The sequence below is a fragment of the Saccopteryx bilineata genome, chromosome 6, assembly GCF_036850765.1.
Source record: "Saccopteryx bilineata isolate mSacBil1 chromosome 6, mSacBil1_pri_phased_curated, whole genome shotgun sequence".
NCBI classification, from domain to species: Eukaryota; Metazoa; Chordata; class Mammalia; order Chiroptera; family Emballonuridae; genus Saccopteryx; species Saccopteryx bilineata.
Window position 1 is genome coordinate 72,900,018 of NC_089495.1, and position 26,265 is coordinate 72,926,282.

The 26,265-nt window shown below is 39.0% G+C and overlaps 1 protein-coding gene across 11 annotated transcripts in view; it reads right to left on the reverse strand.

Annotated features, from left to right (window-relative positions):
- The window catches only part of SCEL (sciellin), a 134,149-nt gene that overhangs the window by 50,228 nt on the left and 57,656 nt on the right, over positions 1–26,265 (reverse strand). For 6 of the 11 annotated variants that reach the window (XM_066235764.1, XM_066235767.1, XM_066235768.1 and 3 more), the window contains 9 exons: positions 15,797–15,877; positions 13,198–13,263; positions 10,678–10,737; positions 6,502–6,546; positions 4,717–4,776; positions 4,360–4,419; positions 3,660–3,719; positions 1,921–1,980; positions 709–768 (listed from right to left, as the gene is read on the reverse strand). In XM_066235764.1, the coding sequence (XP_066091861.1) occupies positions 709–768; positions 1,921–1,980; positions 3,660–3,719; positions 4,360–4,419; positions 4,717–4,776; positions 6,502–6,546; positions 10,678–10,737; positions 13,198–13,263; positions 15,797–15,877 (552 nt within the window). The remainder of the gene's footprint in view (positions 1–708; positions 769–1,920; positions 1,981–3,659; positions 3,720–4,359; positions 4,420–4,716; positions 4,777–6,501; positions 6,547–10,677; positions 10,738–13,197; positions 13,264–15,796; positions 15,878–26,265) is intronic. The other 5 variants (XM_066235771.1, XM_066235770.1, XM_066235766.1 and 2 more) reach the window with 3 other exon arrangements.

The following is a 26,265-nucleotide window of genomic DNA, read 5'->3' on the forward strand; positions in this document are numbered from 1 at the left end:
CAGCACTGTTCACAGTGGCCAAGACATGGAAACAACCAAAAAGTCCTTCAATAGAAGACTGGATAAAGAAAATGTGGCACATATACATTATGGAATACTACTCAGCCATAAGAAATGATGACATCGGATCATTTACAACAAAATGGTGGGATCTTGATAACATTATACGAAGTAAAATAAGTAAATCAGGAAAAACCAAGAACTACATGATTCCATACATTGGTGGGATATAAAAACGAGATTAAGAGACATGGACAAGAGTGTGGTGGTTACCGGGGGTGGGGGGGGAGGGGGCGCAGGAGGGAAGGAGGAAGAGGGGAAGGGGAGAGGGAAGGGCACAAAGAAAACTAGATAGAGGGTGACGGAGGACAATCTGACTTTGGGCGATGAGTATGCAATATAATTGAATGTCAAGATAACTCGGACATGTTTTCTTTGAATATATGTACCCTGATTTATTGATGTCATCCCATTAACATTAATAAAAATTTATTTATAAAAAAAAAAGAAATTCAATTCAGTAATTCATCCTTAAAAACAGATCTAGGTCCAAAATCTGAGAGCAAAGGCAACATTGGAACAATTCTTAAAATATATATATATATAATTTTAGATCAAGGAAGGAAGGTTATGTGGCCCATTGTTATTGTCTAACTCCATGCTCATGTCACTTAGAGAAATCAGATTGAAGGTACTAATAAATCTTACCCAGTGGTATTTTCATTTCCTCTGGCATTCATTTTGATAACATTATCAAGGTCTCTACCTCTTTTAAAATAAAAGTTTAGATCAGTTTCATAGTATTGTAAACAGATTCCATATAATTAATGATTAATTCAAGATTTTAGAGAAAATTATTATACTGATATTAAATTTATTTTTATTATAAAAATTATCTATAAATAAATAATGTAGTTAAATTAATCTTTGGGATTTAATTGGCCTATACATAAATATATATAAATTCACATAGAATGTACTGTAGACTCTTCATAAATGAACTTTTCTTATTGATTTGAGGGGGAGAGAGAGAGATAGATAGATAGAGAGAAACATCATTTTGTTATTCCACCCATTCATGCATTCGATGACTGATTCTTGTATGTTGTCTTACTGGGGATCAAATCCACAACCTTGGTGTAATGGGACAACACTTGTCTAACCAACTGAGCTGTCTGGCCAGGGCTGTAAACTCTCCAAAGTGACGGTCAGGGCAGTAGGAATCAGACACAGAAGGGAGAAGACAAACTTAAAGGTGTGACCGACTCCCCTCAATATCACTAAGAAGATCACCCAATTTGGGAGATAACAACCAAGAGTCAGAACCAGCGAAGCAGGTCTCATTCTCTGAGAGTCTCCTCTGCCCTGCTTTGGCTTTGATAATTGTTTTGAGACTTCGGCTTCTTTGCAAAGCCATGAAAACTTTATGCCAGTTAGGTCACAACTAAATTTTATCTGTATAAACAAGAATGTTCCTGAAAGTGTGTCAGGTGTTGCTAGGCCAGATGACCAGAAAAATCTTTGATGTAATTATCCATAGTTTATTTTTATTAACTTCCACATTAGTACTTGTTTTATATTAGTTTAGAAGAACTTGTTAACATACCTCTCCTTTTGTAATTTTGTTCCTTTATGTTTCTTAATTTAAATATAAAAATAGGCTCATTTTTAAATTAGTTTAGAAAACATAGAATAAGAGATTATGTAGCAGATTTTTCTCAATTTACATTAATGCAATTCAGACATGGGGTCCTATGGAAACAGCACTCAACCTATTCCTTTGACTACTATCTCCAATAGGCCTAAAAGTGCAATTGCATCTGTGACAGAGGACAGAAAAAACAGTCCCATTTCTAATGAAGTGTAAAAAGCTAACCTGAAAAAAAGAATTCCATCAAAAAAGTTAAGAGCTTTACTTACCCTTTCTCATTTTTGTCCGTCCTTTGATTAACGTTAATAAGATTTCCAAGGCCTTGGTTTCTTTATAACATGAGTGAGGAGGGGGAGGCAGAGCAACAGAGAGAGAGAGAGACAATAACTTAATCTCTTATGACAATAGCAGATTTCTCACATCAGTAGTAAGATGTTATCAGAACCTAGAGCATCAGAAGTCCTTAGAAATATTTGTTTCAAGTGGCTCTGCTCATGCAAAATGCTGACAAGATACACTAACCTCATAGTAAGATCCCGATCATTATTCAGTATTAATTAAATCAACTTAAAAGTTTAAGTCCCCTCCTGCTCTCAGGTTCTTCTTTCTTTGTCCTTATAGGTGGATTGGTGGGAAGCTAACGTTATTACATTTGTTGACACATTGTCTTGTTTAAATGTGAAAATTATTCATATCAGGGTAGAAGTCAGATGATCAACATTTTAATTCTAAACACACTGAAGATGTAGAGAAGTCATTTTTAATAAAAAGTTCAAGGTTCTAAAATAACATTTGAAAGTGGAAATAACTCTATGGTGACTCCAGTGTTTTATATAAATTGACCATAACCAGTAAAACTTTCACATGCCACTAGTGTAAAATTATTAGCGAATATAAGAATTAATCCATTTAAATTCCTCAATTGTCTATTTTCATCTGTCTCTGATTTCACAGTGATAAAACTATTGGCATTTTAATATTTTCTATAAGAAACAAGGAAGGGAGGAAGAGAGGGAAGAAGAAAAAGGAATTATGAACCTCCCCTGCTACACCAACAAGATCAGTCACTCCTGCATCAGAGTTTCAAGTAACCCTAAATTACAAAGCACTTTTCTTTTCTCCTTCTTTCCAGCCCATGATATGATTATTTGTGATGCTCATCCTACTTTTCCTATTTTCTACTACTTGTGTGGAACTTTCTAAAGTTCTTTTTTTTTTTTTTTTTCATTTTTAAGTGAGAGGTGGGGAGGCAGAGACAGACATAAACCCTGACCGGGTCCACCCCAGCAAGACCACTCCTGGGCAATGCTCTGCCCATCTGGGGCCATCACTCCACTGCTTGGTAACCAAGCATTTTAGTGCCTGAGGGAAGGCCATGGAGCCATTCTCAGCACCAGGGGCCAACTTACTCAAACCAATTGAGCCAAGGCTGCGGGAGGGGAAGAGAGAGAGAGAGAACAAGAAGGAGAGGGGGTGGGGTGGAAAAGCAGATGGTCACTTTTCCTGTGTGCCCTGACTGGAAATAAGCACAGGACTTCTACTTGCCGGGCCAAGGCTCTACTACTGAGCCAGGGCTAAACTACATTTTTTAAATATCTGAAATCTCATCTTTTCCTGCAATGTTCATATACCCTCTTACAGAGAATTGGCTATTTTCCCATTTCATCTGTTTTCCACTTGAAAAAAAAATTAACCTGTAATAATACTTGCATATTTACATTATAACAATATGTTGTCAGTAGGCATTAAATGTCTGTGGGATAATTACTGCCAACACTTTCACTGAATAGATTATAAGTGTTCTACATTCAAGTTGAGAATGCATCTGCCAAGAATGATATGGAAAGCTGGAATACCATTCTGTGCACACACTGGCACAGATAAATAATTTTTAAAAATAACCAAGACTATATAAATAATTATTATGTTAGAAAGGCAAGCAATGACTAACCAAATACAAGGTAAACAATCAGTCTGAGGGAAAAACAGAGATCTCATAAACCCTTACCTTTTGTCACTCTTGACCGTTCTGAGATTTTCTTCAATAAAACTGTCGAGAGTTTGGTTTCTTTCAACATAAAAAAATAATATCAGTAATATAAGTCAATTTTCTAGTACATTAATAAGATTTAGAACTATAACAATCTCTTAAATGCTATCAGTTCATGTATTGATCATTCACTCTTTTTAAGACACAAAATAAATAAAAGCAAGGCTCTTGACTTTGAGATATCTACAAATATATTTGAAATATACATATGAAGTGACTCAACCAAAATCCCAACTGAAAATGGCCTTAGAATATTATAAAGATTTCAGCGGTGAAGGGCTATGCCCCCAACATCAAATGTCTTATTATACATAAATTTAGTTCATAAACCAGCCTATTTATTGTCCACTACTTGTAACAGCTAGATTTCTTCCATCTTTAGATTTGAAAGGGAACTTGGAAATCATCTAGTCATACTCTTCATTTCATAGGATAAGGAAACAGAGGTCTCCAGAGGTTACGTGACTTGCTCTGGGTCACCCAGATTGATGTTGGTGGCAGAGCCAACCCCAAGATACCCTCCTGTCTCCTGGCCCTGACTGGGGCCTATTCCACCAGCCTTGATGACCCTCGCTCTGAGCAGGAGGTGTCCCCCGGAAACGGTATACAGTCTAGGACTCAATCAACGAGGCCTGTAAGACTGTTATTCTGACCTTACCCTTTGCCATCTTTGTTTGTCCGGGTATTTAGAAAGATGAGGCTTTCAAGGCTTTGGGCTCTGTAAAACAGAAACAAATTGAAATGAAAAACTGCATATTGAAATAAAATCGTACGATAGCTTGAAAGGTCAGATAAATAAACATTCTTCATGAATTGCTCATTTACTCATAGTGAATATAAATGCAGAAATCTTTCTGAGAAATTATGTCTGAGCTAACTGTGTACTGAGGACACTACGCCATCTGCTAGTAAATTCTCATGCCAGAGGATACAACCCCCTCCCAGCTAATGTCTGAAAGAGAAAAACAAGCACTCTGGAAGGTCACATCTTCAGGTTAGAGACAGATGCACTTACCTTTTCTCTGCTTGCTCTGCCTTGGGAGTTGTTCTGAAGATACCATCAAGACCTTGATTTCTTCAAATGTATTAAATAAAAAAAAGTGTCAGTGGAAATAATGGATACTTTCAGAAACATAGACCAGTTTACATCTAAGACAGGAAATAGATGCTTGTTGGGAAGGTTGAGCCACAATTCTTGAAATTGCTTTATTCCAAACAGAGATTCTAATAGACTCAAATTATAAATTGCAGGGGAACTTAAAAGAATAAATAAGCCACAAATTGGGGGTACACAGCCCATAACAGGTACACAGATGTGTTGTTTGGGTTCATGGAGGGTCTTCATTTATAATGTGAGTCGGTATTTACCAAATAGCTATGACAGACAGAAGTCTGAATTTTCAGGATCTCCTGATACTGTCCAGCCGTGCTGGGCTCAGGTTCTCATGGGAAACTATGGGCTGGAGCTGAGAAACAGCTGGGCTCTTTCGATAGGGTACTCCCCTGTTTCATTCAGTCAGCTCCCTTCACTCATTCACACCTGCCTGGCCTCCATAGGCAATGGAGTCTGTGGTTCGTGATCTAATACCTCCTCTTTATAAATGCGAAAACTAAAAAGCAGCTAAAAATTTAAACGAGTTGTTGATAGTCAATCACATGGATCATTATCGTCAGAACAGGGTATAAAAACCACATTTCTTCATCAATTAGCTTAATTGGCATGCGCTTTGTTTCTCCTTTTTTTTTTTTTTTTTTTTTTTTTTGTATTTTTCTGAAGTTGGAAACGGGGAGGCAGTCAGACAGACTCCCGAATGCGCCCAACTGGGATCCACCCAGAATGCCCACCAGGGGGCGATGCTCTGCCCATCTGGGGCTTTGCTCTGTTGCAACCAGAGTCATTCTAGCGCCTGAGGCAGAGGCCATGGAGCCATCCTCAGTGCCCAGGCCAACTTTGCTCCAATGGAGCCCTGGCTGCAGGAGGGGAAGAGAGAGACAGAGAGGAAGGAGAGGGGGAGGGGTGGAGAAGCAGATGGGCGCTTCTCCTGTGTCCCGGGAATTGAACCCGGAACTCCTGCACACCAGGCTGAAGCTCTACCACTGAGCCAACTGGCCAGGGTAGAATGTTTCTCCTTTTCTTTGGTCCTTCTCCTTTTAGTGTGTTAGCATGCATGTGACAGAAAGATAACTAAAATTCCACACACTATAACAGCAACCTCAATTTTTATCATTAAAAGAAACTTTTTCTGAGAGAGAGAGAAAGACCAATTTGTTGTTGTTCCACTTGTGCAGTCACTGGTTGACTCTTGTATGTGACCTGACCAGGAATGGAACCCACAGTCTTGACATACCGGGACAATACTCTAACCAACTGAGTCCTAGCCAAGGCTCAATTTAAAAAAAACTATACAATTATAAATTATTCAAAAATAAGGAGATGTTAACTAAAATAATAAGTGGTTTTGGTAATGGTTAAACTAACAGCATTTAGTGATCCAACCAAACTCTGTTTATATACTAACATATTAATATTTCAGGAAGAAAAATATAGTTACTTAACTGCTTTACTAAACAAATGGATATGAAAATTGGACACTTTAATAGTAGCATCTTTGTATTATAATAACATACATATTCATAATAATGATGAAATGATGATTTCTGCATGTTTCCTGTTCAAGATTTGTAGTATACCTTTGACTAGCCCAGAATATGAATCCTTATGCTCAAATACGGAAAAGACATAGGAAGTCATGATATGTAATTCAGTAATAAAGCAAACATAAATGCTTTGAAATCTTACCTATTCAAGCTTTTGTTCATTTTGATGATATTATCCAAATCTTCACTTTTGGAAGAGAAAAAAAAAATCTCACATCAGTAAAAGCCTGCCCAGAGTTAAAAGGCAGATTCACCTTAAAACACCTATTTCCAAGTTCTCTGGAATACAACACATGTCCCACATCTACCATCTATGAAAATCCTGTCCATCCTTCAAAGCTGTCCTCAAACACCACTTTCTCCAAGAAATCTTTGTCAGGCTTCCACCTGAATAGAGTCCCCTCCTCTTTTGGAATCTTGGCAGCATTTTGTTTCTTTGCATATCCTTTATGACACTTATATCATTATACATTTAACATAGCAACTACACACTTGTGTCATGTTAATGCCCCTGACCCTATACATGTCAGCACACACACAGACACACACATAAGCACACACACATGCAACACTTAAAATTTAGAACTGTATTTTACATTGGATCCTCTTCAGTCTGCAATATAGTGCCTTTCAGCCAGTAGAGGCTCAGCACCGGGTTTAATCAGATCAACAAATATAGGTACAGTGATTAATTATAGATTCTTTTTTTGCACAACGTACTCACACAAAACAGCTATTCAAAAACACTTGTTCATTGGTAAGTTCTGACTACTTTCTTGAACTCTGCTTCACCCCATTCCAGGTCAGCTACGTTTGGTCTCCTGTTTCTGTGTTTGAGAACTGTAAAGCCTTTATCCGCGGCTTCTCCAGGAGCAACCTGTTTAAGGAGTCCCCTAGGCTCCAGAATACCCCTCAGAACCACATGAGCTCAGCTCTGTCCCCCAAGAAGGCAGCCGCAGGGGGTGTCTCGTCCCTCTGCACCTCTCACAGCATGTTTCTCTTAGGTCCACCCCCTTCACTCCCATTTCTCTTGCATCTAGTCTTGTCTATTCACAAATTTTGATTCTCTCTTCTTCCTGATCTAGAATCGCATGTTTCCCATACTTTCTCAATATTTCTCTCTTTTATTGACTCATTACTGGTGTTTACCAGGAGGCTGTGAAGCCCACTAATTCAGCAGTTACACATTCAGGCTCCCAAGTGGAGGACACCTGGATTCCATGCATGATTCACCACTTAGTAGTTGCGGAATCTGGGTGATTTACCTAACTTCTTTCCTACTGCCTTGACTTGTCCTACTGAAAAATAAGAATATTATTTGCACCCACCTCAGAAAAGAATTATAAGCTAATGAGTATAAAGTGCTTTATTATACCTGTCAAGTCATAAATTAATTTTGGTCATTATGTTAAATAGTTCCTAGTTGATAGTAAATTATTCATTAATAAATGATTGCTATATTTATTTGTTTTAGCTGCATTTAGAGATACCAAGACTTGATTTAGCCATAATGAGGAATAGCTACTGAGTCACTTATGTGCTTTGAAGATTCTGACACAAAGTAGCAATGGAATAGCTTTGGGGGCAATCCTCTTAGAGACCCTTAAGAACATGTTAAACCAACAATCATCATATAGATGAATCCTTTCAAGTAATATTATGTATTCGATGGTAGGATTGAAGGCTGAGAATAAATACTCAAGTTACAAGGTGACTCAAGTTGAAATACAAAAGTTACTGACTGTGAGAAAAATTGATTAACATGCTATCCTTGTGTGGGACAAACATTACCCAGTCCCTTTGCCACAATGCCCCATTGTCTTTTCTTGCTCGAAATTCTACCTTCCAACTCTGAGCCTGTGAATCTGTCCAGGTCCCCAAGGGAAAGAGCAAAGCTAAGAATCCTGTAAATTTTAGCCATAGACCTTTCTGACTGGTATGCATCACAATGATGAGATGATCAGGACTGGGGGTTGCTAATGTTTATCACAAGAAAATTAGCATAAATCATGAGAAGACACTCTGTGGTAAATTAAATAAAATGAAGATTGCATCCTGAGTGAATAAGTTCAGCTTTTAAAGTGACCTTAAATTGATAAAAGCTTTGGATATCAAGTTTCGCTATTGCATTTGCAATAAATTAAATGCTCTTAATCAGATAAGAGTAACAGCCCATTTCACAAAGGAATGTCACAAAGAGCATCTGGGATAAAGAAAGCTTTTCTACTCCCTATGGAAGTCCCACAGTAACAACACTCAGCTATTCATGCCACAGACGTTTTCCCGGGCCTGTCAAAGCAGCAGTTTCTCTCTGTGAGGAATGTATCTGGCTGTGGAATTTGCGCATCATGGCTCGGGAGAGTGGACCGGGAAGTTAAACTAACTGAAGCTCTCATTGTTATTGTTTGACCTATGACAGGCCATAATTTCTCTTCAGTATCACTCACCTATCTCCCTCTTAAACATCTCATTCACCCACCAAAAACTATCTTGTTAATTCCTATTGAAAACAAAATATTACCTCAAACCAAAATAAATCAATAGAACTAGAGATCGAGGCACTTAGACGACGAGGGGATGGGAACACAACGCTCAGGGTACTTGGGAGAGTCCCCTTCTGGGTGCAGAGCTCCCCTTTTGTTTATGAATTTGCACAGGAGCTCAATGTCACCTCTGTTTCTTCTCTTCAGTTCTTTTGACTGAGACTGCAATCCCTAATAACGCTCTGAGCATTGCTAAATTCCATGAAGCAAGAAAAATTTGGAGGCATTAGTTTTAAACTATAAAATATATTCAAGGTTTTCTCACTGTTCATTATTATTTTACCATACTCTATAAACACCTACTCTGTACAAGGCATCAGGTCAGACTCAGTAAATGACATGTGATGAATAAGAAAAAAATACCTGCTCTTAGATATTTAAGAGATATGATGAGACATTTACATAAATAACAGGAAACAACACCAGGTATGATTAGTTGTTATAAAATATCAATAGTGGAGCTCTACTAGATTAGAGAAGCAGAAATCACATTTCACTAGGTCACTCAGGGAAGACTTCAGAGACAGGTGATATTTGATCTGATTCTTGAAATATAGGTAGGATTTAGATGGACTGATATGGTGATCTTGAGGCTGGAAATGGCTGCCATGGGTAGAATGACATAAACAAAGGCAGAGTATCTGAAAATTATAGAATGAAACTGATGTCATTTGGCATTGAATGCAGGGTAACTGTAAGGGTCAAGTCAGAAATAACAGGATGTTATGTTAGCTAGAAGCCAGGTTAGCAAGAGCCTTGAATGAGGTTTTAGGTGATTGAGTGGGCAATGGGAAGCTAGTGGATTATTGTTCAAGCAGAATCTGAGGAAGAAAACTTTGGCAGTGATGACAGCGATGAGTAATGCTTTAGAGCAGAGACTGGAGGACTGTAAGTAAATCTGGACAGCTACTCTAATAACCTATGCTGGAGTCCACAAGAATTTGAACAGGAATGAGACCATGAGGGCATGAGGGACACTTTAGACATTTTATCCATACATGCCTGATACTACAGGGGGGGAGAAGCTATGGACAGATAAAAATGATTTCAGAAAAATGAATAATAGAACAGAGAAGAAGCCTATTTGGGAAGGAAGTTGACTACGGCCTTGGACATTCTAAAAGCGAGTGCTGGGAGACAGATAAATAGAGACCTGGTAGAGCTACATACTTTATTTCCCCGTGTATAAGATGCACCTTTTTTCGAAAAATTTCGGGTCAAAAAAAGTGGTTATAGATTTTTTACTTGCATTTCCCACTTTTTTGCGCTTGTTTTTTGTGCTGATTGTTGAAGACAGTGATTTGTCATCACAGATGAGGACAAGCTAATGGATGGGAGTTTTGACAGTGATGAGGAGTTGTATGAGTTTTATGATGAATAAAACTTGAGTTCAATAACTTTATGTAATATATTAATTTTTCAAATTTCAAGCCCCAAAATTAAGGTGCATCTTATACATTGGAGTGTCTTATATATGGGAAAATACGGTAATTACAGGACTGGTGATTTGGAATGAGGTTGAGATCATGAATAGCTGAGATAACTAGGGTATGTACAGGCACCAGAAGAAGAAGCAGAAGAAGAAAAGAATCTATAAGTATGAGCATCACCCAATTTTCAGGGTCATATCTATGGACACTGATTCTTTCTTCTTTTAAATCCTATATTATAAACAGTATTGGAATTTTGTTTATATTAGGAACTTTAAGGTACTAATTAAGCATTTGGAAATATAAAGAGAAGAAAATATCATGCTCAAAGCTTTGCTATCTCACCCCTTGTCAGTTTTCTGAAGTGAAGTAGTCACTTTGACAATGCTCTCAAGATCCTGACCCCTTCAAACAATGAAAAATAAATACAAGTCAGTGTCAGTAGAGCCACCTTTGAAGCAGCTAATTTATTATCTGTTCTCAGTGAAAAAAATAAAAGTTCATGTGTTATTTAGGAATTATTGTGTCTAACGGAATAACAAAATACTTCTATGGTATCAGCTCACGTGCGCGCACACACACACACACACACACACACACACACACAATCACTCTGCCATTCCACCTGGGCGTTATTTCTGCCATCTAGTGCTCACTGAAATAACTACAGTTTTTCCTAAAGACTTAATTGCTGCTAAAAGTTCTATACCTAAACAAAGGATATGGAAAAGAAAATACAGTTAACTGCACAAGTAAAATCAGAAGAAAAGTGTGCAGAACTTTTTCTACCAGAAACAAGGAGCATTAACCAACATATTTAAATAGTTAATTCATCCTTCACATGAAGTGAAAAAGCACTGTCTTCTTAAGCTTCCAAAAGGAAATAAAGTACATTGTGAATAATAGGATAGGCTACCGGCCCTGGCCTGTTGGCTCAGCGGTAGAGCGTCGGCCTGGCGTGCGGGGGACCCAGGTTCGATTCCCGGCCAGGGCACATAGGAGAAGCGCCCATTTGCTTCTCCACCCCCCCGCCTTCCTCTCTGTCTCTCTCTTCCCCTCCCGCAGCCAAGGCTCCATTGGAGCAAAGATGGCCCGGGCGCTGGGGATGGCTCCTTGGCCTCTGCCCCAGGTGCTAGAGTGGCTCTGGTCGTGGCAAAGCGACGCCCCGGAGGGGCAGAGCATTGCCCCTGGTAGGCGTGTCGGGTGGATCCCGGTGGGGCGCATGCGGGAGTCTGTCTGATTGTCTCTCCCCGTTTCCAGCTTCAGAAAAATACAAAAAAAATAAAAAATAGGATAGGCTACCTAGACAGCTTAAATCCATGCTGGTCCCTAGATCATGAAAAGGAATAATTGGGAAAATCCTGATAGGTTTTCCTGTAATTAAGACCCGTGTTTCACAGTGTTTCATAAAGGCTAGGATGACATGAAGAAAATATTTTGTAGTCTAGTAGCTTTGTAAAGTGTAATCAATTTTTGGATCTTCAGAAGATATATATGCACACTGAAGGCTTTGAGAAGTCCAATGTTATAGAACTTTATTCAACTATTTCCTGAGTGTATTGGGCCATTAACCCCCTCTCACAGAGCACGCATTAACATCTTGTGACACATGGGACACTGATTGGAAAAAGCTGAGGTACAGTTGTACTTCAAGTTATCAGATACAAGAGGAATACGATTTTTCCCAAAGGTAAGGTGTTTCTGTGATGTTCATTTCAAACTCTGTTCTGAGAATCAAAGCAAATCGTTTTTTAAAATAAAAAAAATGTAAGTTTTGAACTTTGAAAATATTTTCAATCAAAAAGAAGTTTTGATTGAAAAACTGGTTTATCATAAGATTAAAATGATTAAATTATGATGGTTTTTACCATAATAAAAATTGATTTATCATACTGAAACACCTATAAAATAGCACTGGCTCAGAAACTAATTTTAAAAAGAGTGTTTCTTTTTCTCAAAAATAAATAATAACATTTCCAACACCAATACTAAGCTAGATAGGATGTGTAGCACCCTAGACACCCATCAGGACGGTCGTGGAGAAACCTTATCCAGAGTCATCAACCCAATTTGTGAGCCTCTTCCTGGTGATGCAGGGAGAGCTGGGTGTGACCTCAGTATCTGGCCACATCCAGCCAAAGCTTTTGTAGAACAAGGTAAGTCAAATGATTGTATTTCTACCTGTTCATTTATACATCAACACCAACCTTGGGACAAGTACTGGCAATGAAGAGGTATTTTCCCATCTGAGGGGTTTAATCTTATGTTGTTATTATGTTCAGAAAATTTTAGTTGTTTTCTTAATGTAAAGCTTTGAATAGAAATCAAAGGAATAAAATTCTTAGGTATATATAAAAAGCTTTATTACCCACTATACTGAAATCAGCTGGAAAAATGATTTTTTACCTATTTTATTTTTTGTATTTTTCTGAAGCCGGAAACGGGGGGAGACAGTCAGACAGACTCCCGCATGCGCCCGACCGGGATCCACCCGGCACGCCCACCAGGGGGCGAGCTCTGCCCACCAGGGGGCGATGCTCTGCCCCTCCGGGGCGTGGCTCTGTTGCGACCAGAGCCACTTAGCGCCTGGGGCAGAGGCTGAGGAGCCATCCCCAGTGCCCCGGCCATCTTTGCTCCAGTGGAGCCTCGGCTGGGAAGAGAGAGACAGAGAGGAAGGAGAGGGGGAGGGGTGGAGAAGCAGATGAGCGCTTCTCCTGTGTGCCCTGGCCGGGAATCGAACCCGGGACTTCTGCACTCCAGGCTGACGCTCCATACCTATTTTATTATTAATTATTTTGTATTTTAAAATGTTTTAATAAAGCATACTTTATCATTTCTATAATACAATGAAATAGTTCATTGTACCTTATATTTCTTTCAGCAGCTCTGTTGGTTTCTGCATACACATCAGGTTTAGGTGGACAAATCTGCCTACATTTTAAAAGTTAAAGATAATGTTTGTTAGATAACAAAAACACTTCTTTGTTAAATTTAAATTTATAAGAAAACATTTATGTTTAAGAAGATCAAAGTGTATTGAAACACTACTGTATTTGAGATAACAAACTTCACTAGAACTCAACCACATATCCTATTTGAGATGATAGAATCCAATATACAGTACTAACTTTGTAATTTAGCCTATATTGTTTAATATATTTTTAACCACTGAATATATATAAAAATACTTGTTCTAAATATGTTCATTTTTATTTCAGTTTTTAGTCAATAATGCATTTTCATACTTATCTCTTTTAGGTGATGATATAATATTTTAAAAAATTAAGAATTCCTTTTTTGTTATAAGGCATCAGAGGGATAATTTTTTTCCTTAAATTCCATTTGAATACTATCAAGAAATATAATTGCTTAGATATGATTAAAAATATTTTTTAATTTCCAGTATACCTACTACATAGAGAATGATCATGTTGAGTTGACAGAATTAAATTTACAATGTTAGGTTCCATCACAATTTATGATAAAAGGTTTTTCTCTGTTCTTTTTCCAAGTATCTTATTGACCTACTTACACATTCTTGCTTGTTCTCAAGAAACTATATTCAACTATTTTTTGTACTCCTGAGGACATGTGTTAATTACATAGGCAATACTTTCCTTTCATATTCTTTCATTAAAATCATCTCACTGTGATTAAAGTAATCAGAATTTAAAGCATGTAAGTTGCCCTAATTTTATTTTTAAGATCATTGGTGGAAGAAATAAATTAGAGCAGTAAAAAATGCATTAGATCAATTCCCATGAAATTTAGCTCCTTTTGAATCTACATAAGTTCACTGCTCTAGAGTCACTGATTTTAGATTTAAACTTAGGAGGTACTAAATCCCATTTATCTTAGCCCTTTAAAAAATGCTATGCAAATAGTAAAAGAAAATATAATATAAGATAAAGAGCTTGAGAAATTATATTTAATAGTATAATTATAACCATTGTACAAACAAAAAGTTATAAATATGACCTATGTTTTGTTTTAATTCAGTGAAGAAGTATTCTCTTGGCTCATTAAAAAATATACCCTCTTATCCTAAGGATATATCAAAGGCCCTGTGAAATTTCACTGGATAAATATTCAGACCTGAGTTTTTAACTTTATAAGCTGAACACTTAATGCTACACTGCTGTCACCTAATTAGCATTTTCTAACTGAAGTTACCTTCTTACTGAAAAACAGTTCTAGAATTGCCTTACATGTTGTCAAAAAATCAACATCAAAAAGCAAAAATACAAAAGAATCAAAGGTAGACAATGAAGTGGATCTGCTGTATTGTCTTCATTAAGATCTCATTTTTAAATTTCACAATAATAATGGAAACGTGCAATGTACATCTCAAAAAATGATTTGAGATTATTAGACAGTTTAATAGGAACACATGGGAAGACTTTCAGGACTCTGAATTTGTTTCTTGGTATCAATTAAAGAGTGTCAGAGATTCAAAATGGAAAAGCAGTCTCTCTTTTTTCCTGATTTGGAGACAGGTTAATTAGAACATTTTTAAAAATCTGTAATAGTTTTGAAGTATATAAATTACAAATTCCTTAGCTTAAACAAGACTAAAAAACTACCCAAAGGTATTTCTAACCTAAGGTAACACAAAGTTTCAAAATTATCTTTCATCAGAAATTGCTTTGTTGTTTTGTTTTGTTTTGTATTCTACCGAAGTGAGAAGCTGGGGAGAGGCAGGCAGACAGACTCCCACATGTGCCCAACTGGAATCCACCTGGCATGTCCACCAGGGGGCAATGCTCTGCCCATCAAGGGCGTTGCTCTGTTGCAACCGGAGCTATTCTAGTGCCTGAGGCCGAGGCCATGGAGCCATCCTTAGTGTCCAGGCCAACATTGCTCCAATGGAGCTTTGGCTGTGGGAGGTGAAGAAGAAATAGAGAGAATGGAGATCAGGAAGGGTGGAGAAGCAGAAGGGCGTTTCTCCTGTGTGCCCTGACCAGGAATCAAGCCTGGGACTTCCACATGCGGGGCAGACGCTCTACCACTGAGCCAACTGACCAGGGCCAGAAGTTATAGTTCTTAATGGGAAACTTTGCTATGGGTGAATATAAATCAAATCTATATCTATAATAAATATGTCAAATATAAGTGTATATATGACATATATTCATATACAAAGAAAGAAAAAGAGAAAGGGTCCTTATATATTAGTTCTTAACACATAACTTAGAGGAAGGTTAAGCACAAACACTTTGTGGACATAGATACTGTTCAGTTTCTATCTTGAAAGTGTATTTCAAAGACAAGTAATGGTCATAAATATTCAAAGGCAAACATAAACATACACTTGTATTGACAAATAGAAGTAGAAAAGCTTTACAAAGGCTTCTACAAGTGTACACACAAGACATACGCATGCTTTGCACAAAACAGGTCACAATTCAATTGCTTTCATTTTCCTTAGACTTCATTTTGGAAATTTTGGGGTGCTAGGTCTTACCTATTATCCCGTCTCAGCTGGTTAGGAGATGAAACAGGAGAACTAGGTTTCGGAGGTATTGGAGGGTGAATACTTGGTTCCCTTTAAAACAGAAAACAGTAGTTCATTTCACCAAAGAAACATGGTCTATTTTAGCATCTATTAATTGAATGCCTTTATTGCATACATGAAAATATTTTATGCATCTTACAACACTTCATATATGAGGTAACTGAAAGGTCAAAATCTACAGAGCACTAAACTTAAAAGAAGTCATATCTTATTTTGCTGTGGTTTAAAACATGTTTTCTTTAAACAGATTAATATTTTGCTAGGCTATCTAGCTCAAGTCATGGCATTTTGGGTCAGCAGCGCATGAGCATAGTAAACGGTTCTTGGGCATTAATATATAAGCTTCTTTAGGAATTATGTCAACTATCAGGCTGCTGCAGAAATGGCAAGAAAGGTTTTCAATTCCACAGACCTCAAGGTAAAGTTGATTGGAAGCTCTTTAGAAAATCTGACTTAAATATTGTCAGTAAAGGCCAGTTTGATGCTAGAAAGTACAGACACACACACACACACACACACACAATCAGCCTAAACTTTGCAACAAAGTGCCATAGTAGCCTCTAAGCTGGCATGACTGGAGTCAGACAATTGTGAGTGTATCTTGGATGGAGTTAGACTCTTACTCAAGGCACGTTCCTCCCCTCACCACCACAACCACCGCAGTTGTTCTGTAGTTCCCTCCGGCTAACTCCCATGCCTAGTAAAAGTAGCCTTGTGATCTGGACTCCGTGTACCTCTCTAGCTCCTGCAGAATACTAGGTGAGCACGTGGGCTCTAGACCCAGGCTGCCCAAGGTATCGTCTGTGTGATGATGAGTTAACCTGACTTAGTTTCTTCACCTGTAATAACCCTTCTTACAGGACTTCTGGGGTGCTGTCAGGACTGAATGATCATGCTTTTATATAACAAACATTTACTGGGAGCTTTCTATGTATAAGGCGCTCTACAGAGTGGGCAATGTTCCTGTTCTCAAAAGGCTTTCAAAACACAAATAAACATATGATGAATGGAGAGAAGTGCTATGAAGAAAAACAAGACAGAGTAAAGGGGCATAGAGTGATGGGGTAGGGATAATAGTTTATAATGAATGGCCCGCGAAGGCCTCTCTGTGAGGTAACATTTGAACCAAGACCTAAGGAAGTGATAACATGAGCCATGAGGACCACCACAGAAGGTGATATAAACGTGGGTATCACCAGCTTAGAGACAGTGTTTAATAGTTGAAGCCTGACAAGATCACCAAGGGTGTCAGTGTAAGTAGAGATGAAAAAAAGGCCAAGTATTGAACCCTCGGCACTGAAACATTTTTAGATGTCTCAAACATGAAAAGAACACATCAAAAGGGTATGAAGAGAAATGGCCAAGGAGAAAAGAAAGATGAGGGTGTAGTATCAAGGAGTAATAGTGATTCACCAAGTAACTGACCATGTCAAATGCTACTCAGAGATCAAATCAAGCAAGGACAGGGCAGTTACCATGGTTTTGGCCATAGAGGGGACATTGGTGACACTGATAAGAGCAGTTTTGATGCAGCGGTGATGGAAACACCTTATAGGAGTGATGGGCCGTGGAGCAGCAGAGAACGGAGCATGCTGGATTCCTACTCTTGTGCTGATAGTGGCACTGAAGCCAGGAGAAGGGCATGCAATGTGTTAGAACGCTGCCTGGCTCACTGCAAGTGCTCAGGAAGTGCCTAGTGCTGTGCTTGCTGTTTTTACCCCTTGTGCATCCAATACAGTATCTGTGCCACTACTTGCATTTCCTATCCCCCTCCCCACCACACCATATCCTGGCTTATCCAATCAGATAGGAATATATTTGTGTTGCCATCATCCTCTCTTTTCAAAAAATATCCTTGTTTGGGGGACAATTCAAAAGCACTCATGATAATGTCTTTATTGTACCTGGGCAGATTAGCTGATTATATGTTTTTCTCCCAGGAGTAAAGGAAAAGGGTAAGAAGATGGTTAATCCTGGGTAATAATGTATTTGTACAGGGCACTGGATATCCAAGAACAGGCAGGACAGGGGTAACAAGATGAAGAGGAGGATTAAAAAAGGATGATGCCAAACTGCTTATGCCAGAGACCCATCGACGGAAAGCTGAGTTTCTTCTAATTTGGAATGGTTAGGCCTCAAAGAGGCAGGTAAATACTGACCAGGTATGTCTGGGAGGCAGAGATGGGTAGAGAAGTAGATCTGAGTACCCAGTGCGAAGATGGTTTGGAACATACCCAGGAAAGGGTGTGTGGTTGTCAAGACCAAGAAAAGCAGAGGCGAGTATTTATTTCCAAGGGTAATGTATTTACACCCCGCTTGGCAGGGGCCAGACAATGCCACATTGGCTTAATTTCACCTCAAAGGAGTTTTTATTTGCATCTCTGCAATGACAGCCACAGATGACAGAACCCAAGCCCTCCAGGGAAATGAGAGAAATCATTCACGCCATGCCAGGGCTCCATGTGGTGCCAGGAAGGGATGTTAAAATGCAAGAGCAAAGCAGGAAGTTGTGGCTGGGAATACTTTGCAGAAACGGAAACAAGAGACATTCATGTGGAATGATTTTGTTTGAATACTACTTTGAGATGCAATGCTTAAGCTTGGATACATTGACCCCTGCTCTCCCCTCTGTCTCTCCCTCCATCCCACAAGGCCTGTGCCATCACATTAGTGGCTACAGTTGTAAAGAGCAACTTTCAGAGATAAAATGGTAGCACTCACTAGGAACATGAAGACTTGCAGATAGTAGTTCAAGGGCCGGAGCTAATAGGAATAACACTGTGAAGCTGTTTCTATTCATGTTCATGTGCTACTGTTACGATCACTTCTTTTCATTATGCTGTTTTTGAAGACCATGCTTAGCTCTGTGAGTTCTGCTCAAAACCGACTTTGTAAAGAATATTTCTATTATCGCCGCACAGGTCTATGTTGAAACAGGAATAATTGACTCTAATATTTAATTGTGAGTTTCATTTTCACTTTCCATTGTGCTTAGCTTTTGTATCCCACACCTTTTATTTTTTATTCCAATAATGGCTAAGGATATGGAACTTATATTTACTGAGTTCCAGCAACATGCCAGTTTGCCAGGCTCTCACGTATGTTATTTTAACCTGTAGGGTGTATATCGTTATTGTTTATGCTTATGATTATTATTATTATTCACCGAGTTTCAAAAAAGTTGAGTAATTTACCCTGAGTTACATGGCTAGTCAGTGGCAGCCAGTTTCCATCTAGTCTTTCTGGTGTCAAATCCCATGCTTTTTCCCTCTGTGTCATATTGTATCCAACCAATACTCTTCCAGGTATTTCCAGTGACAATCTAATAACAACAGGTTGTCTTGCATTATTTCCCTGACCAAGGAGGGGAGCCATTAGCCCAACAAGTACTTATTCTACAATTGCCCCAGTTATCCTGTTAGGACCTACAGCAGTGTGTGAGGCAAAACTGATGATTCAGAAAAAGGTGTGATCCATACTGTCAAAGAGCTTATATTATAGAACGCAAGGCACATGTGCAAAAGAATGATTGCCGCCACTGTATCATTCTCTAGCAGCCAATGGCCATTTCAATAAGTCACAACAGAGCAATGGAGCCCGCCGTGACAGAATTCCAGAGACTCAGGTTTTAGACTAGCTCTGCACTGACTTTCAGTTTGGACCTGGAAAGAGCATTGATTCTCTCAGAACCTCTGCTTATTTATACACAAAATGAAAAGGTTGTTCCAGATCTGTGGCTTCAAATCACTACGTGACTATGGGTAGGCAATGTCATCGTGAGGAATCCTCAGTTCCACAGAGGCCCAGGAACTTGTGATAGGCTAGGGACTCTGCACATCCATGTACTGCACTTTCCAAATGCATCTAGATGCTGTTGTGGTTAATAAAATCTTCATTAGTATAATTTAGGTCAGATCTATAAGAACATAAACAAACCTGTTAGTTGGTCAGTCAGTAGACACAACGAGACGCAAATTTTTAAGTGTTGGTGATTCATAGAATCTTTTAGTTCTTAGATGTTTTCTCGAAGACAGAGTAAAAACAGTCCAACAATTATCAGGTGAAATTATAAACATTTTCTGAATTAAAAAAGAATCTACTCAAACTGAAACATAGACCTTCACGTAAAACATACAAATAAAACTTTTAGAAGAAAAACATTTGCGACCAAGAGGTAGGCACAGAGTTTTTAGATACAGCAACAATAGCACAATTCACTTTTTAAAAAGCTTGAAAATTTTTACTTCATCAAATTAAAAAACTTTTGCTTTGCAAAAGACATTAAAAGGATGAGAGACAAGCTATACACTGGGGGAAAAATATTTGCCAATCACATATCTGACAAAGAACTTGAAAACAGAGCATATTTTAAAAAAATACTCTCAAAAGTAAACAATAAACAAGCCACCAATCAAAAAAGCAGGTAAATGACTTGAACAGGTAGCTCACCAAAGAAGCAGTATATGTGACAAATCAGCATGAAAAGATGCTCAACATCATCAGTCTCTAGGGAAACGCAAATTTAAACCATGATGAGATACACCACACACCTGGTTGAATGGCTAACATGTGTTTTTTAAACTGACAATATTAAGTGATAGTGAGAGTGAAAAACCTTGGACTCTCACACATTGCTGGTGGGAATGCGACATGGTACAACCACTTTAAAAGTGTTTGCCAGATTCTCATTACCTTAAACAGATACTCACTATCCGACCTAGCAACTCCACTTGTAGGCATTTATTCAAGAGAAATAAATACATATATTTATATGAAATGTGGACATTTAAAGCATCTTTGGAAACAAAATAAATGTCTTTAACTGGTGAATGAATAAATGGGCTTTGTATTTCTGCACAATGGTGCACTACTTAGCAATGAAAAGGAATGATCTATTAATATATGCAACAGCATGGATGCATCACATGTGTTATGCTAAGTTAGAGAAGCCAGATTCAAAAGGCTCTATATGTGTGTGATTCCACTTTCTGACACTCTGGATGTACCTGAGAGGGAGAGGAGAGACGAGAAGAAGAAGTAGCCCCTATTTGCCAAGTACGAGGACAGTCCTAAGTAAAATGTTGGCTCTTGCACTGCCACCTGGTATTCCCACTGTCCTCCCCCAAGGCTCATGTCACAGTATGCTCCTGTCACCCACTCTGCACCACACCCAGGCTCCCTGCCTCCCAGAGTCCACTCGCTCCAATGCCATCTCCTGCCCACAAAATTGAAACCACTGTTCCCTCAATGTGCTCCACTTCTGCCCAGTTTTGGTAGGAATGAAACCTGATTTATGTTATTGATACTAAGATTTGAATGATCATAGACAGCTCTTTAGCCTGTCAGATTTTAGGCTATTAACTGAGATGAGACTTACGGTCTCTAGTTAATAGACCTTCAGGCAATACTACTAAACAGTAAAATACTTTTTTTTTCATCAAAAAGTTTGGTTTTTCTGTCTGGAGCACAGTAAGTTATAGCTTGGAGAATGGTGGTTTGGGCAGAGAGCTTGCCCCAAGGTATCCTGATACTCACAACCTATTCTTTGACCCTCCTTCTGAGCCTGAAGGCTTCTTGCTTTGTCATACTTCAAGGGGCTCCCTGCCAATGGTGGTGGCAGCAGGGGCTCCATGGAAGGAAGGGGCTGTGGGAATCTGGATTGAGGGGAAATGCAGATTTTTTCCTTTGCTATTGTTGTTTGAATGTATGAGTTACTTAAAACTAGTGTTAGGAGGTCAGAGACTGTCTATGTTGACCCACAGGACTGAGGAAAAAGCAGCTGATGGCTAAAGGTTCAGACCTTCATTTTCACATTGTGAATACACTTCCTTCTTGTTGTTTTTTGGGGTTTTATTTTTTGTACTTTTCTGAAGTAAGAAGCAGGGAGGCAGAGAGACAGACTCCCGCATGTGCCCAACTGGGTCCACCTAGCATGCCCACTAGGGGGCGATGCTCTGCCCATCTGGGGCATTGCTCCCTTGCAACCAGAGCCATTCTAGTGCCTGAGGCAGAGGCCATGGAGCCATCTTCAGCACCTAGACCAACTTGCTCCAATGGACCCTTGGCTGCAGAAGGGGAAGAAAGAGATAGAGAGGAAGGAGAGGGGGAGGGTGGAGAAGCAGATGGGGGCTCCTCCTGTGTGCTCTGACTGAATTGAACCCAGGACTTCCACATGCTGGGCCAACACTCTACCACTGAGCCAACCGGCCAGGGCCCCTTCTAGTTTTATTTTAACAGCACTTTTCAAAAATAATAAACCTTAACTCAGGATAATGTTTTATTTATTTTGGATATTTTAAATGGGCATTCTAGGCATTCAGATAAGATTTTAAAATCGCTGTACTTAGAGATTTTACTGAGTACATTAGAATCTTAATTTTTTACAGAACTGATTCTATGTAGTTAATATAAAGAACATTTTTGTTGAGATAAAAAGAATATTGTTTTGATTTAGCATGACAGCAAGCTTTGTAGAGGGTTTGGTACCAATAGAGTTAAAAACACTGCAGCATAATTAGAAAGGTTACATTTTTCCATTTATAGTTACAGAAAAATATAACTGTAGTGCAAGGTTGCCATAGCAACTCACTTCTCAATCAGGACTTTTGTTTTTACGATCTACCAATCATCTACAGGAAAGAGAAAACCACTGAAGGAGAAGAGCTTGAAACAAATATAGATGAGAAATTATAAAAGAATACAGCAAGCAAGCATTTAACGATATGGTAATTTTCCTAGGCATGTTTCTATGATTTTAATTTTATCAGATATGACATATTTTGTTCTGTCTTTGAAAATGATTCTAGAAAAAAAAATTTTGTTGTTGTTACTAGTGGCGGTAGCTTCATTGTTAATCCTGAATCATTAAAATGGGTAACAATCCTAAACATTCATGCTGCCTGTTAAGCAACTACATTAATTTGGCTTCTGTGAGTTTCTTACATGAGCTTCACATGGCTTTTAACTATTGAATCTCTTACTCATATAAGTGCATAGTCTGAATTGAATCTACTAGAAACGAAATGCCAGTCTTGAATAGTAGGTTCTGAAATCAGATGCAATTTCAACATCAACTTCTAATAAATCAGAAATCTTGTTTTCATATTTCATTGTGAGGCAATGGAACATTTTTCACGAATAGCACCTATTATCCACTCTGTTGGTTCAGGCCTGGTAAATGTTATCACTCCGGGAGGACTTAAAAATGAGAAGAGGTTTAAGAACTTAAAAATCAAGACATATACTAATGATCGGTGACGAGTTGTTTTGTGTCTGGCTTGCTAAGTCTTCTGTCTTTGAAAATGAAAGAAGTAGGAAGGGAAGAACTTTCACTGGTCCTGACCTTCTAATAACTGCTGATGATCAGATTTGTATTTTCTTTTATGTGTTTCACAATATCTAGCATATAACCAGTGCTCAAATTACATAAGAGCAAAAAGGATTAGCTCTTAAAACAGAAATGGTATTCTGAAAAGGTACTGAAGTTTATCACAAATTATACATGAGTATGCACCCATCATTTCTTAGATTACATAACATTTTCCATAGGACATCAGATTTGGAATTACTGTATTTCCTGCTACCACTAAACATAACTGATAAAGGATGACTGCAGGGAAAGCATCTTGGGTAGAAATCCCATAGCTCTACATACACAATAAACGCATGCACACGCGCACACACACAGCATGACCTCTGACGTCGGAGCCTTCACTCCTTCTCTCCTTTCTTCTTTGAATGTCTCTATCCTCACCTCACCTCTGCACCTGGTTTACTCTTATCCATTTTTTAAGGTTTACCTCAGGGATCTTCACTTTTGACCCTGATGTAGCTCAAACACATCCTCCAGTGCTGCCCTCTCCATGTGTCCACAGATTCTGTGGCTGTCTCAACCCCTGTGTTTATTATACCCCCAAGGAACTGCTCAATGGAGGAAATCCTTCATGTTTAGTGCTTCTGGATCAAACTGACTCCCTAATAGACTTTAAGTTTCTTGAAATAGCAACTGGATCTTACACACATCTCTATAGTCCTGGATTCTAGCAAAATGCTTCCTTAGCACATAGAGCTCAACAAGTATTTTGGGGAAGAGGGACAGAAACAGATATAGGGGGAGAGAGAAGGACAGAGCTATGTTTAAACAGTCATCATAACTTAAGCACATAGAATAAAGCCTAACTACAAAGAGACAAATCTGATTATGGGTTGAGGGAAATTCCTTGTCTTGTAAATAATAAGAAATCTTGAAATTAATTAATCAACATATACTTATTAATAAATTACTATGAACAAATTTATTGGTGATTCAAAGGATTAAAATATGACGCTATCTAGTCTATGAGTATACCCCACTATAAAAACTGAGTAATGGGCCCTGGCCGGTTGGCTCAGTGGTAGAGCGTCGGCCTGGCATGCGGAAGTCCCAGGTTCGATTCCCGGCCAGGGCACACAGGAGAGGCGCCCATCTGCTTCTCCACCCCTCCCCCTCTCCTTCCTCTCTGTCTCTCTCTTCCCCTCCCACAGCCAAGGCTCCATTGGAGCAAAAGATGGCCCGGGAGCTGGGGATGGCTCCTTGGCCTCTGCCCCAGGCGCTAGAGTGGCTCTGGTCACGACAGAGTGACGCCCCGGATGGGCAGAACATCGCCCCCTGGTGGGCATGCCAGGTAGATCCTGGTCGGGCGCATGCGGGAGTCTGTCTGACTGCCTCCCCGTTTCCAACTTCAGAAAAATACAAAAAAAAAAAAGTGAATAATGTTTGAAGGTCATGTACAATGAAAAGCCAAGTGAGGATGGCAGACAACAAACTTTCTGAGTTCAGATGACAGTGACAACTCTCGGGCTGAGAAAGCTGGATAGAGGAAGTAAGAGCCATACTAGACTTTGGAGGATGGGCTTGTTTTGGGTGGTAGAATGCATCTACTTACCCTGCCTCCACCCTCCCCACCTCTCGTTACACGTCTCCTTTACCATGTAATTACACCAGTTAAGGTCTTATTTTCTGGTTCCTCCTCGACCACTTTATTCATGGTTCAACTTTCATTCTCTTCTAGTTTAATATTTTCTCCATAGGTAACTTCACTCTGAAGATACTACATTTAAAATTTAAGAGCTCATTCCCTAATCAGGATCTCTATCCTACCTCTTATCTGAGCATTTTCCCCATTTCTCGCTGCTTGAAAATTACCTCCACAAATATATATCCTTCCAGTATCCCAAACTCTACCTGCTCAAATCAACACACATTCAGCTTTATATGCTCCTATTTCTTCTTACACTGATTGGTGACATCACTATGTTTAAAACCATCCTGGGATTGGAAACCTAGTATTATATAATTTCTCCCCTTCCTCCCTCCCCACCCCCAACTCTTTCATGACCTTTTCCCTCAATTCTCTTCTTAGAAGCTCTCCATATCACATCAGAGCTCCCAGAAAATCCAGAAAATGTTGATGCTTTTCTCATGATCCCACAGTTGACCTTGTGTTATGGTTACTTGCGCAATCATATTACCCAAATTTGGAGCTATAAAAGACCCCAGCCTGCTCTTACCATTTGGAGTCCTCTGACCCAGGAACTACCCACCATGTTGCTGAATGGCATCACCTGGCCAAGAAACCCTGGTCTCGGATACCCCTCACCCTCAGGACCTTCCTTGTCCTCTCCTTCTGGGTGCAGTTGTCTTTGGAAAGACTCATGCTGTTGGTGACTTACTCCCCATGAAAACCTTTCAGCACCGTCTAAATGAAGCCTGTAGTGTGCTACTGCCACCAGGGGGACATAGCTTTTTCCTTGGTCAGCACATCCCTCAAACTCTACAAAGAGTGAATAAGGGTAGCACGGGAGACAGGAGTCAATAACAGTTCTGATGTTTTAAGTGTATGTGACTGGTTCTTTATATTATTATGACATAAAAAATAACTTTATTTTTAAAGGCAGCATAGAGTGCCTCTCTAAGAGTGAGTTTAACATTATGTTTAGTTACGAGAATAAGATTCTGTGAGGATAGCTTAGCACAGCATCCAGAGAGCTAAACTACCTGGCATAAGTCATTCGTAGGAAACGGGGGTGGGGTTTGAGACGAAGAGAGGAGGAAGAAAGAGAGGAAAAGAGAGATGGAAGAACGGAGTGAGGGGCCGCTGAGCAAACTAGAAACAGGATCACACCTGCGGAGAAATGTCAGCCAATGAGAAATGACCAATAACAGGGTTGTCCAAAGAACTTACAAATAGGAATTTGTAATGTGACATTTTACATAGTTTTTTCTGGGCTTCTACAATGTATTACTACCACTCCCATCATCCCACATCTTTACCAAAATCTTATGCAAATGATATTTGGACAAATCAAGGAAAATAACTTGTTATCACCTGTGCATGAGTTAGTGTGGAGCAGAGAGAACAGAACAAAGATAAGTCAGA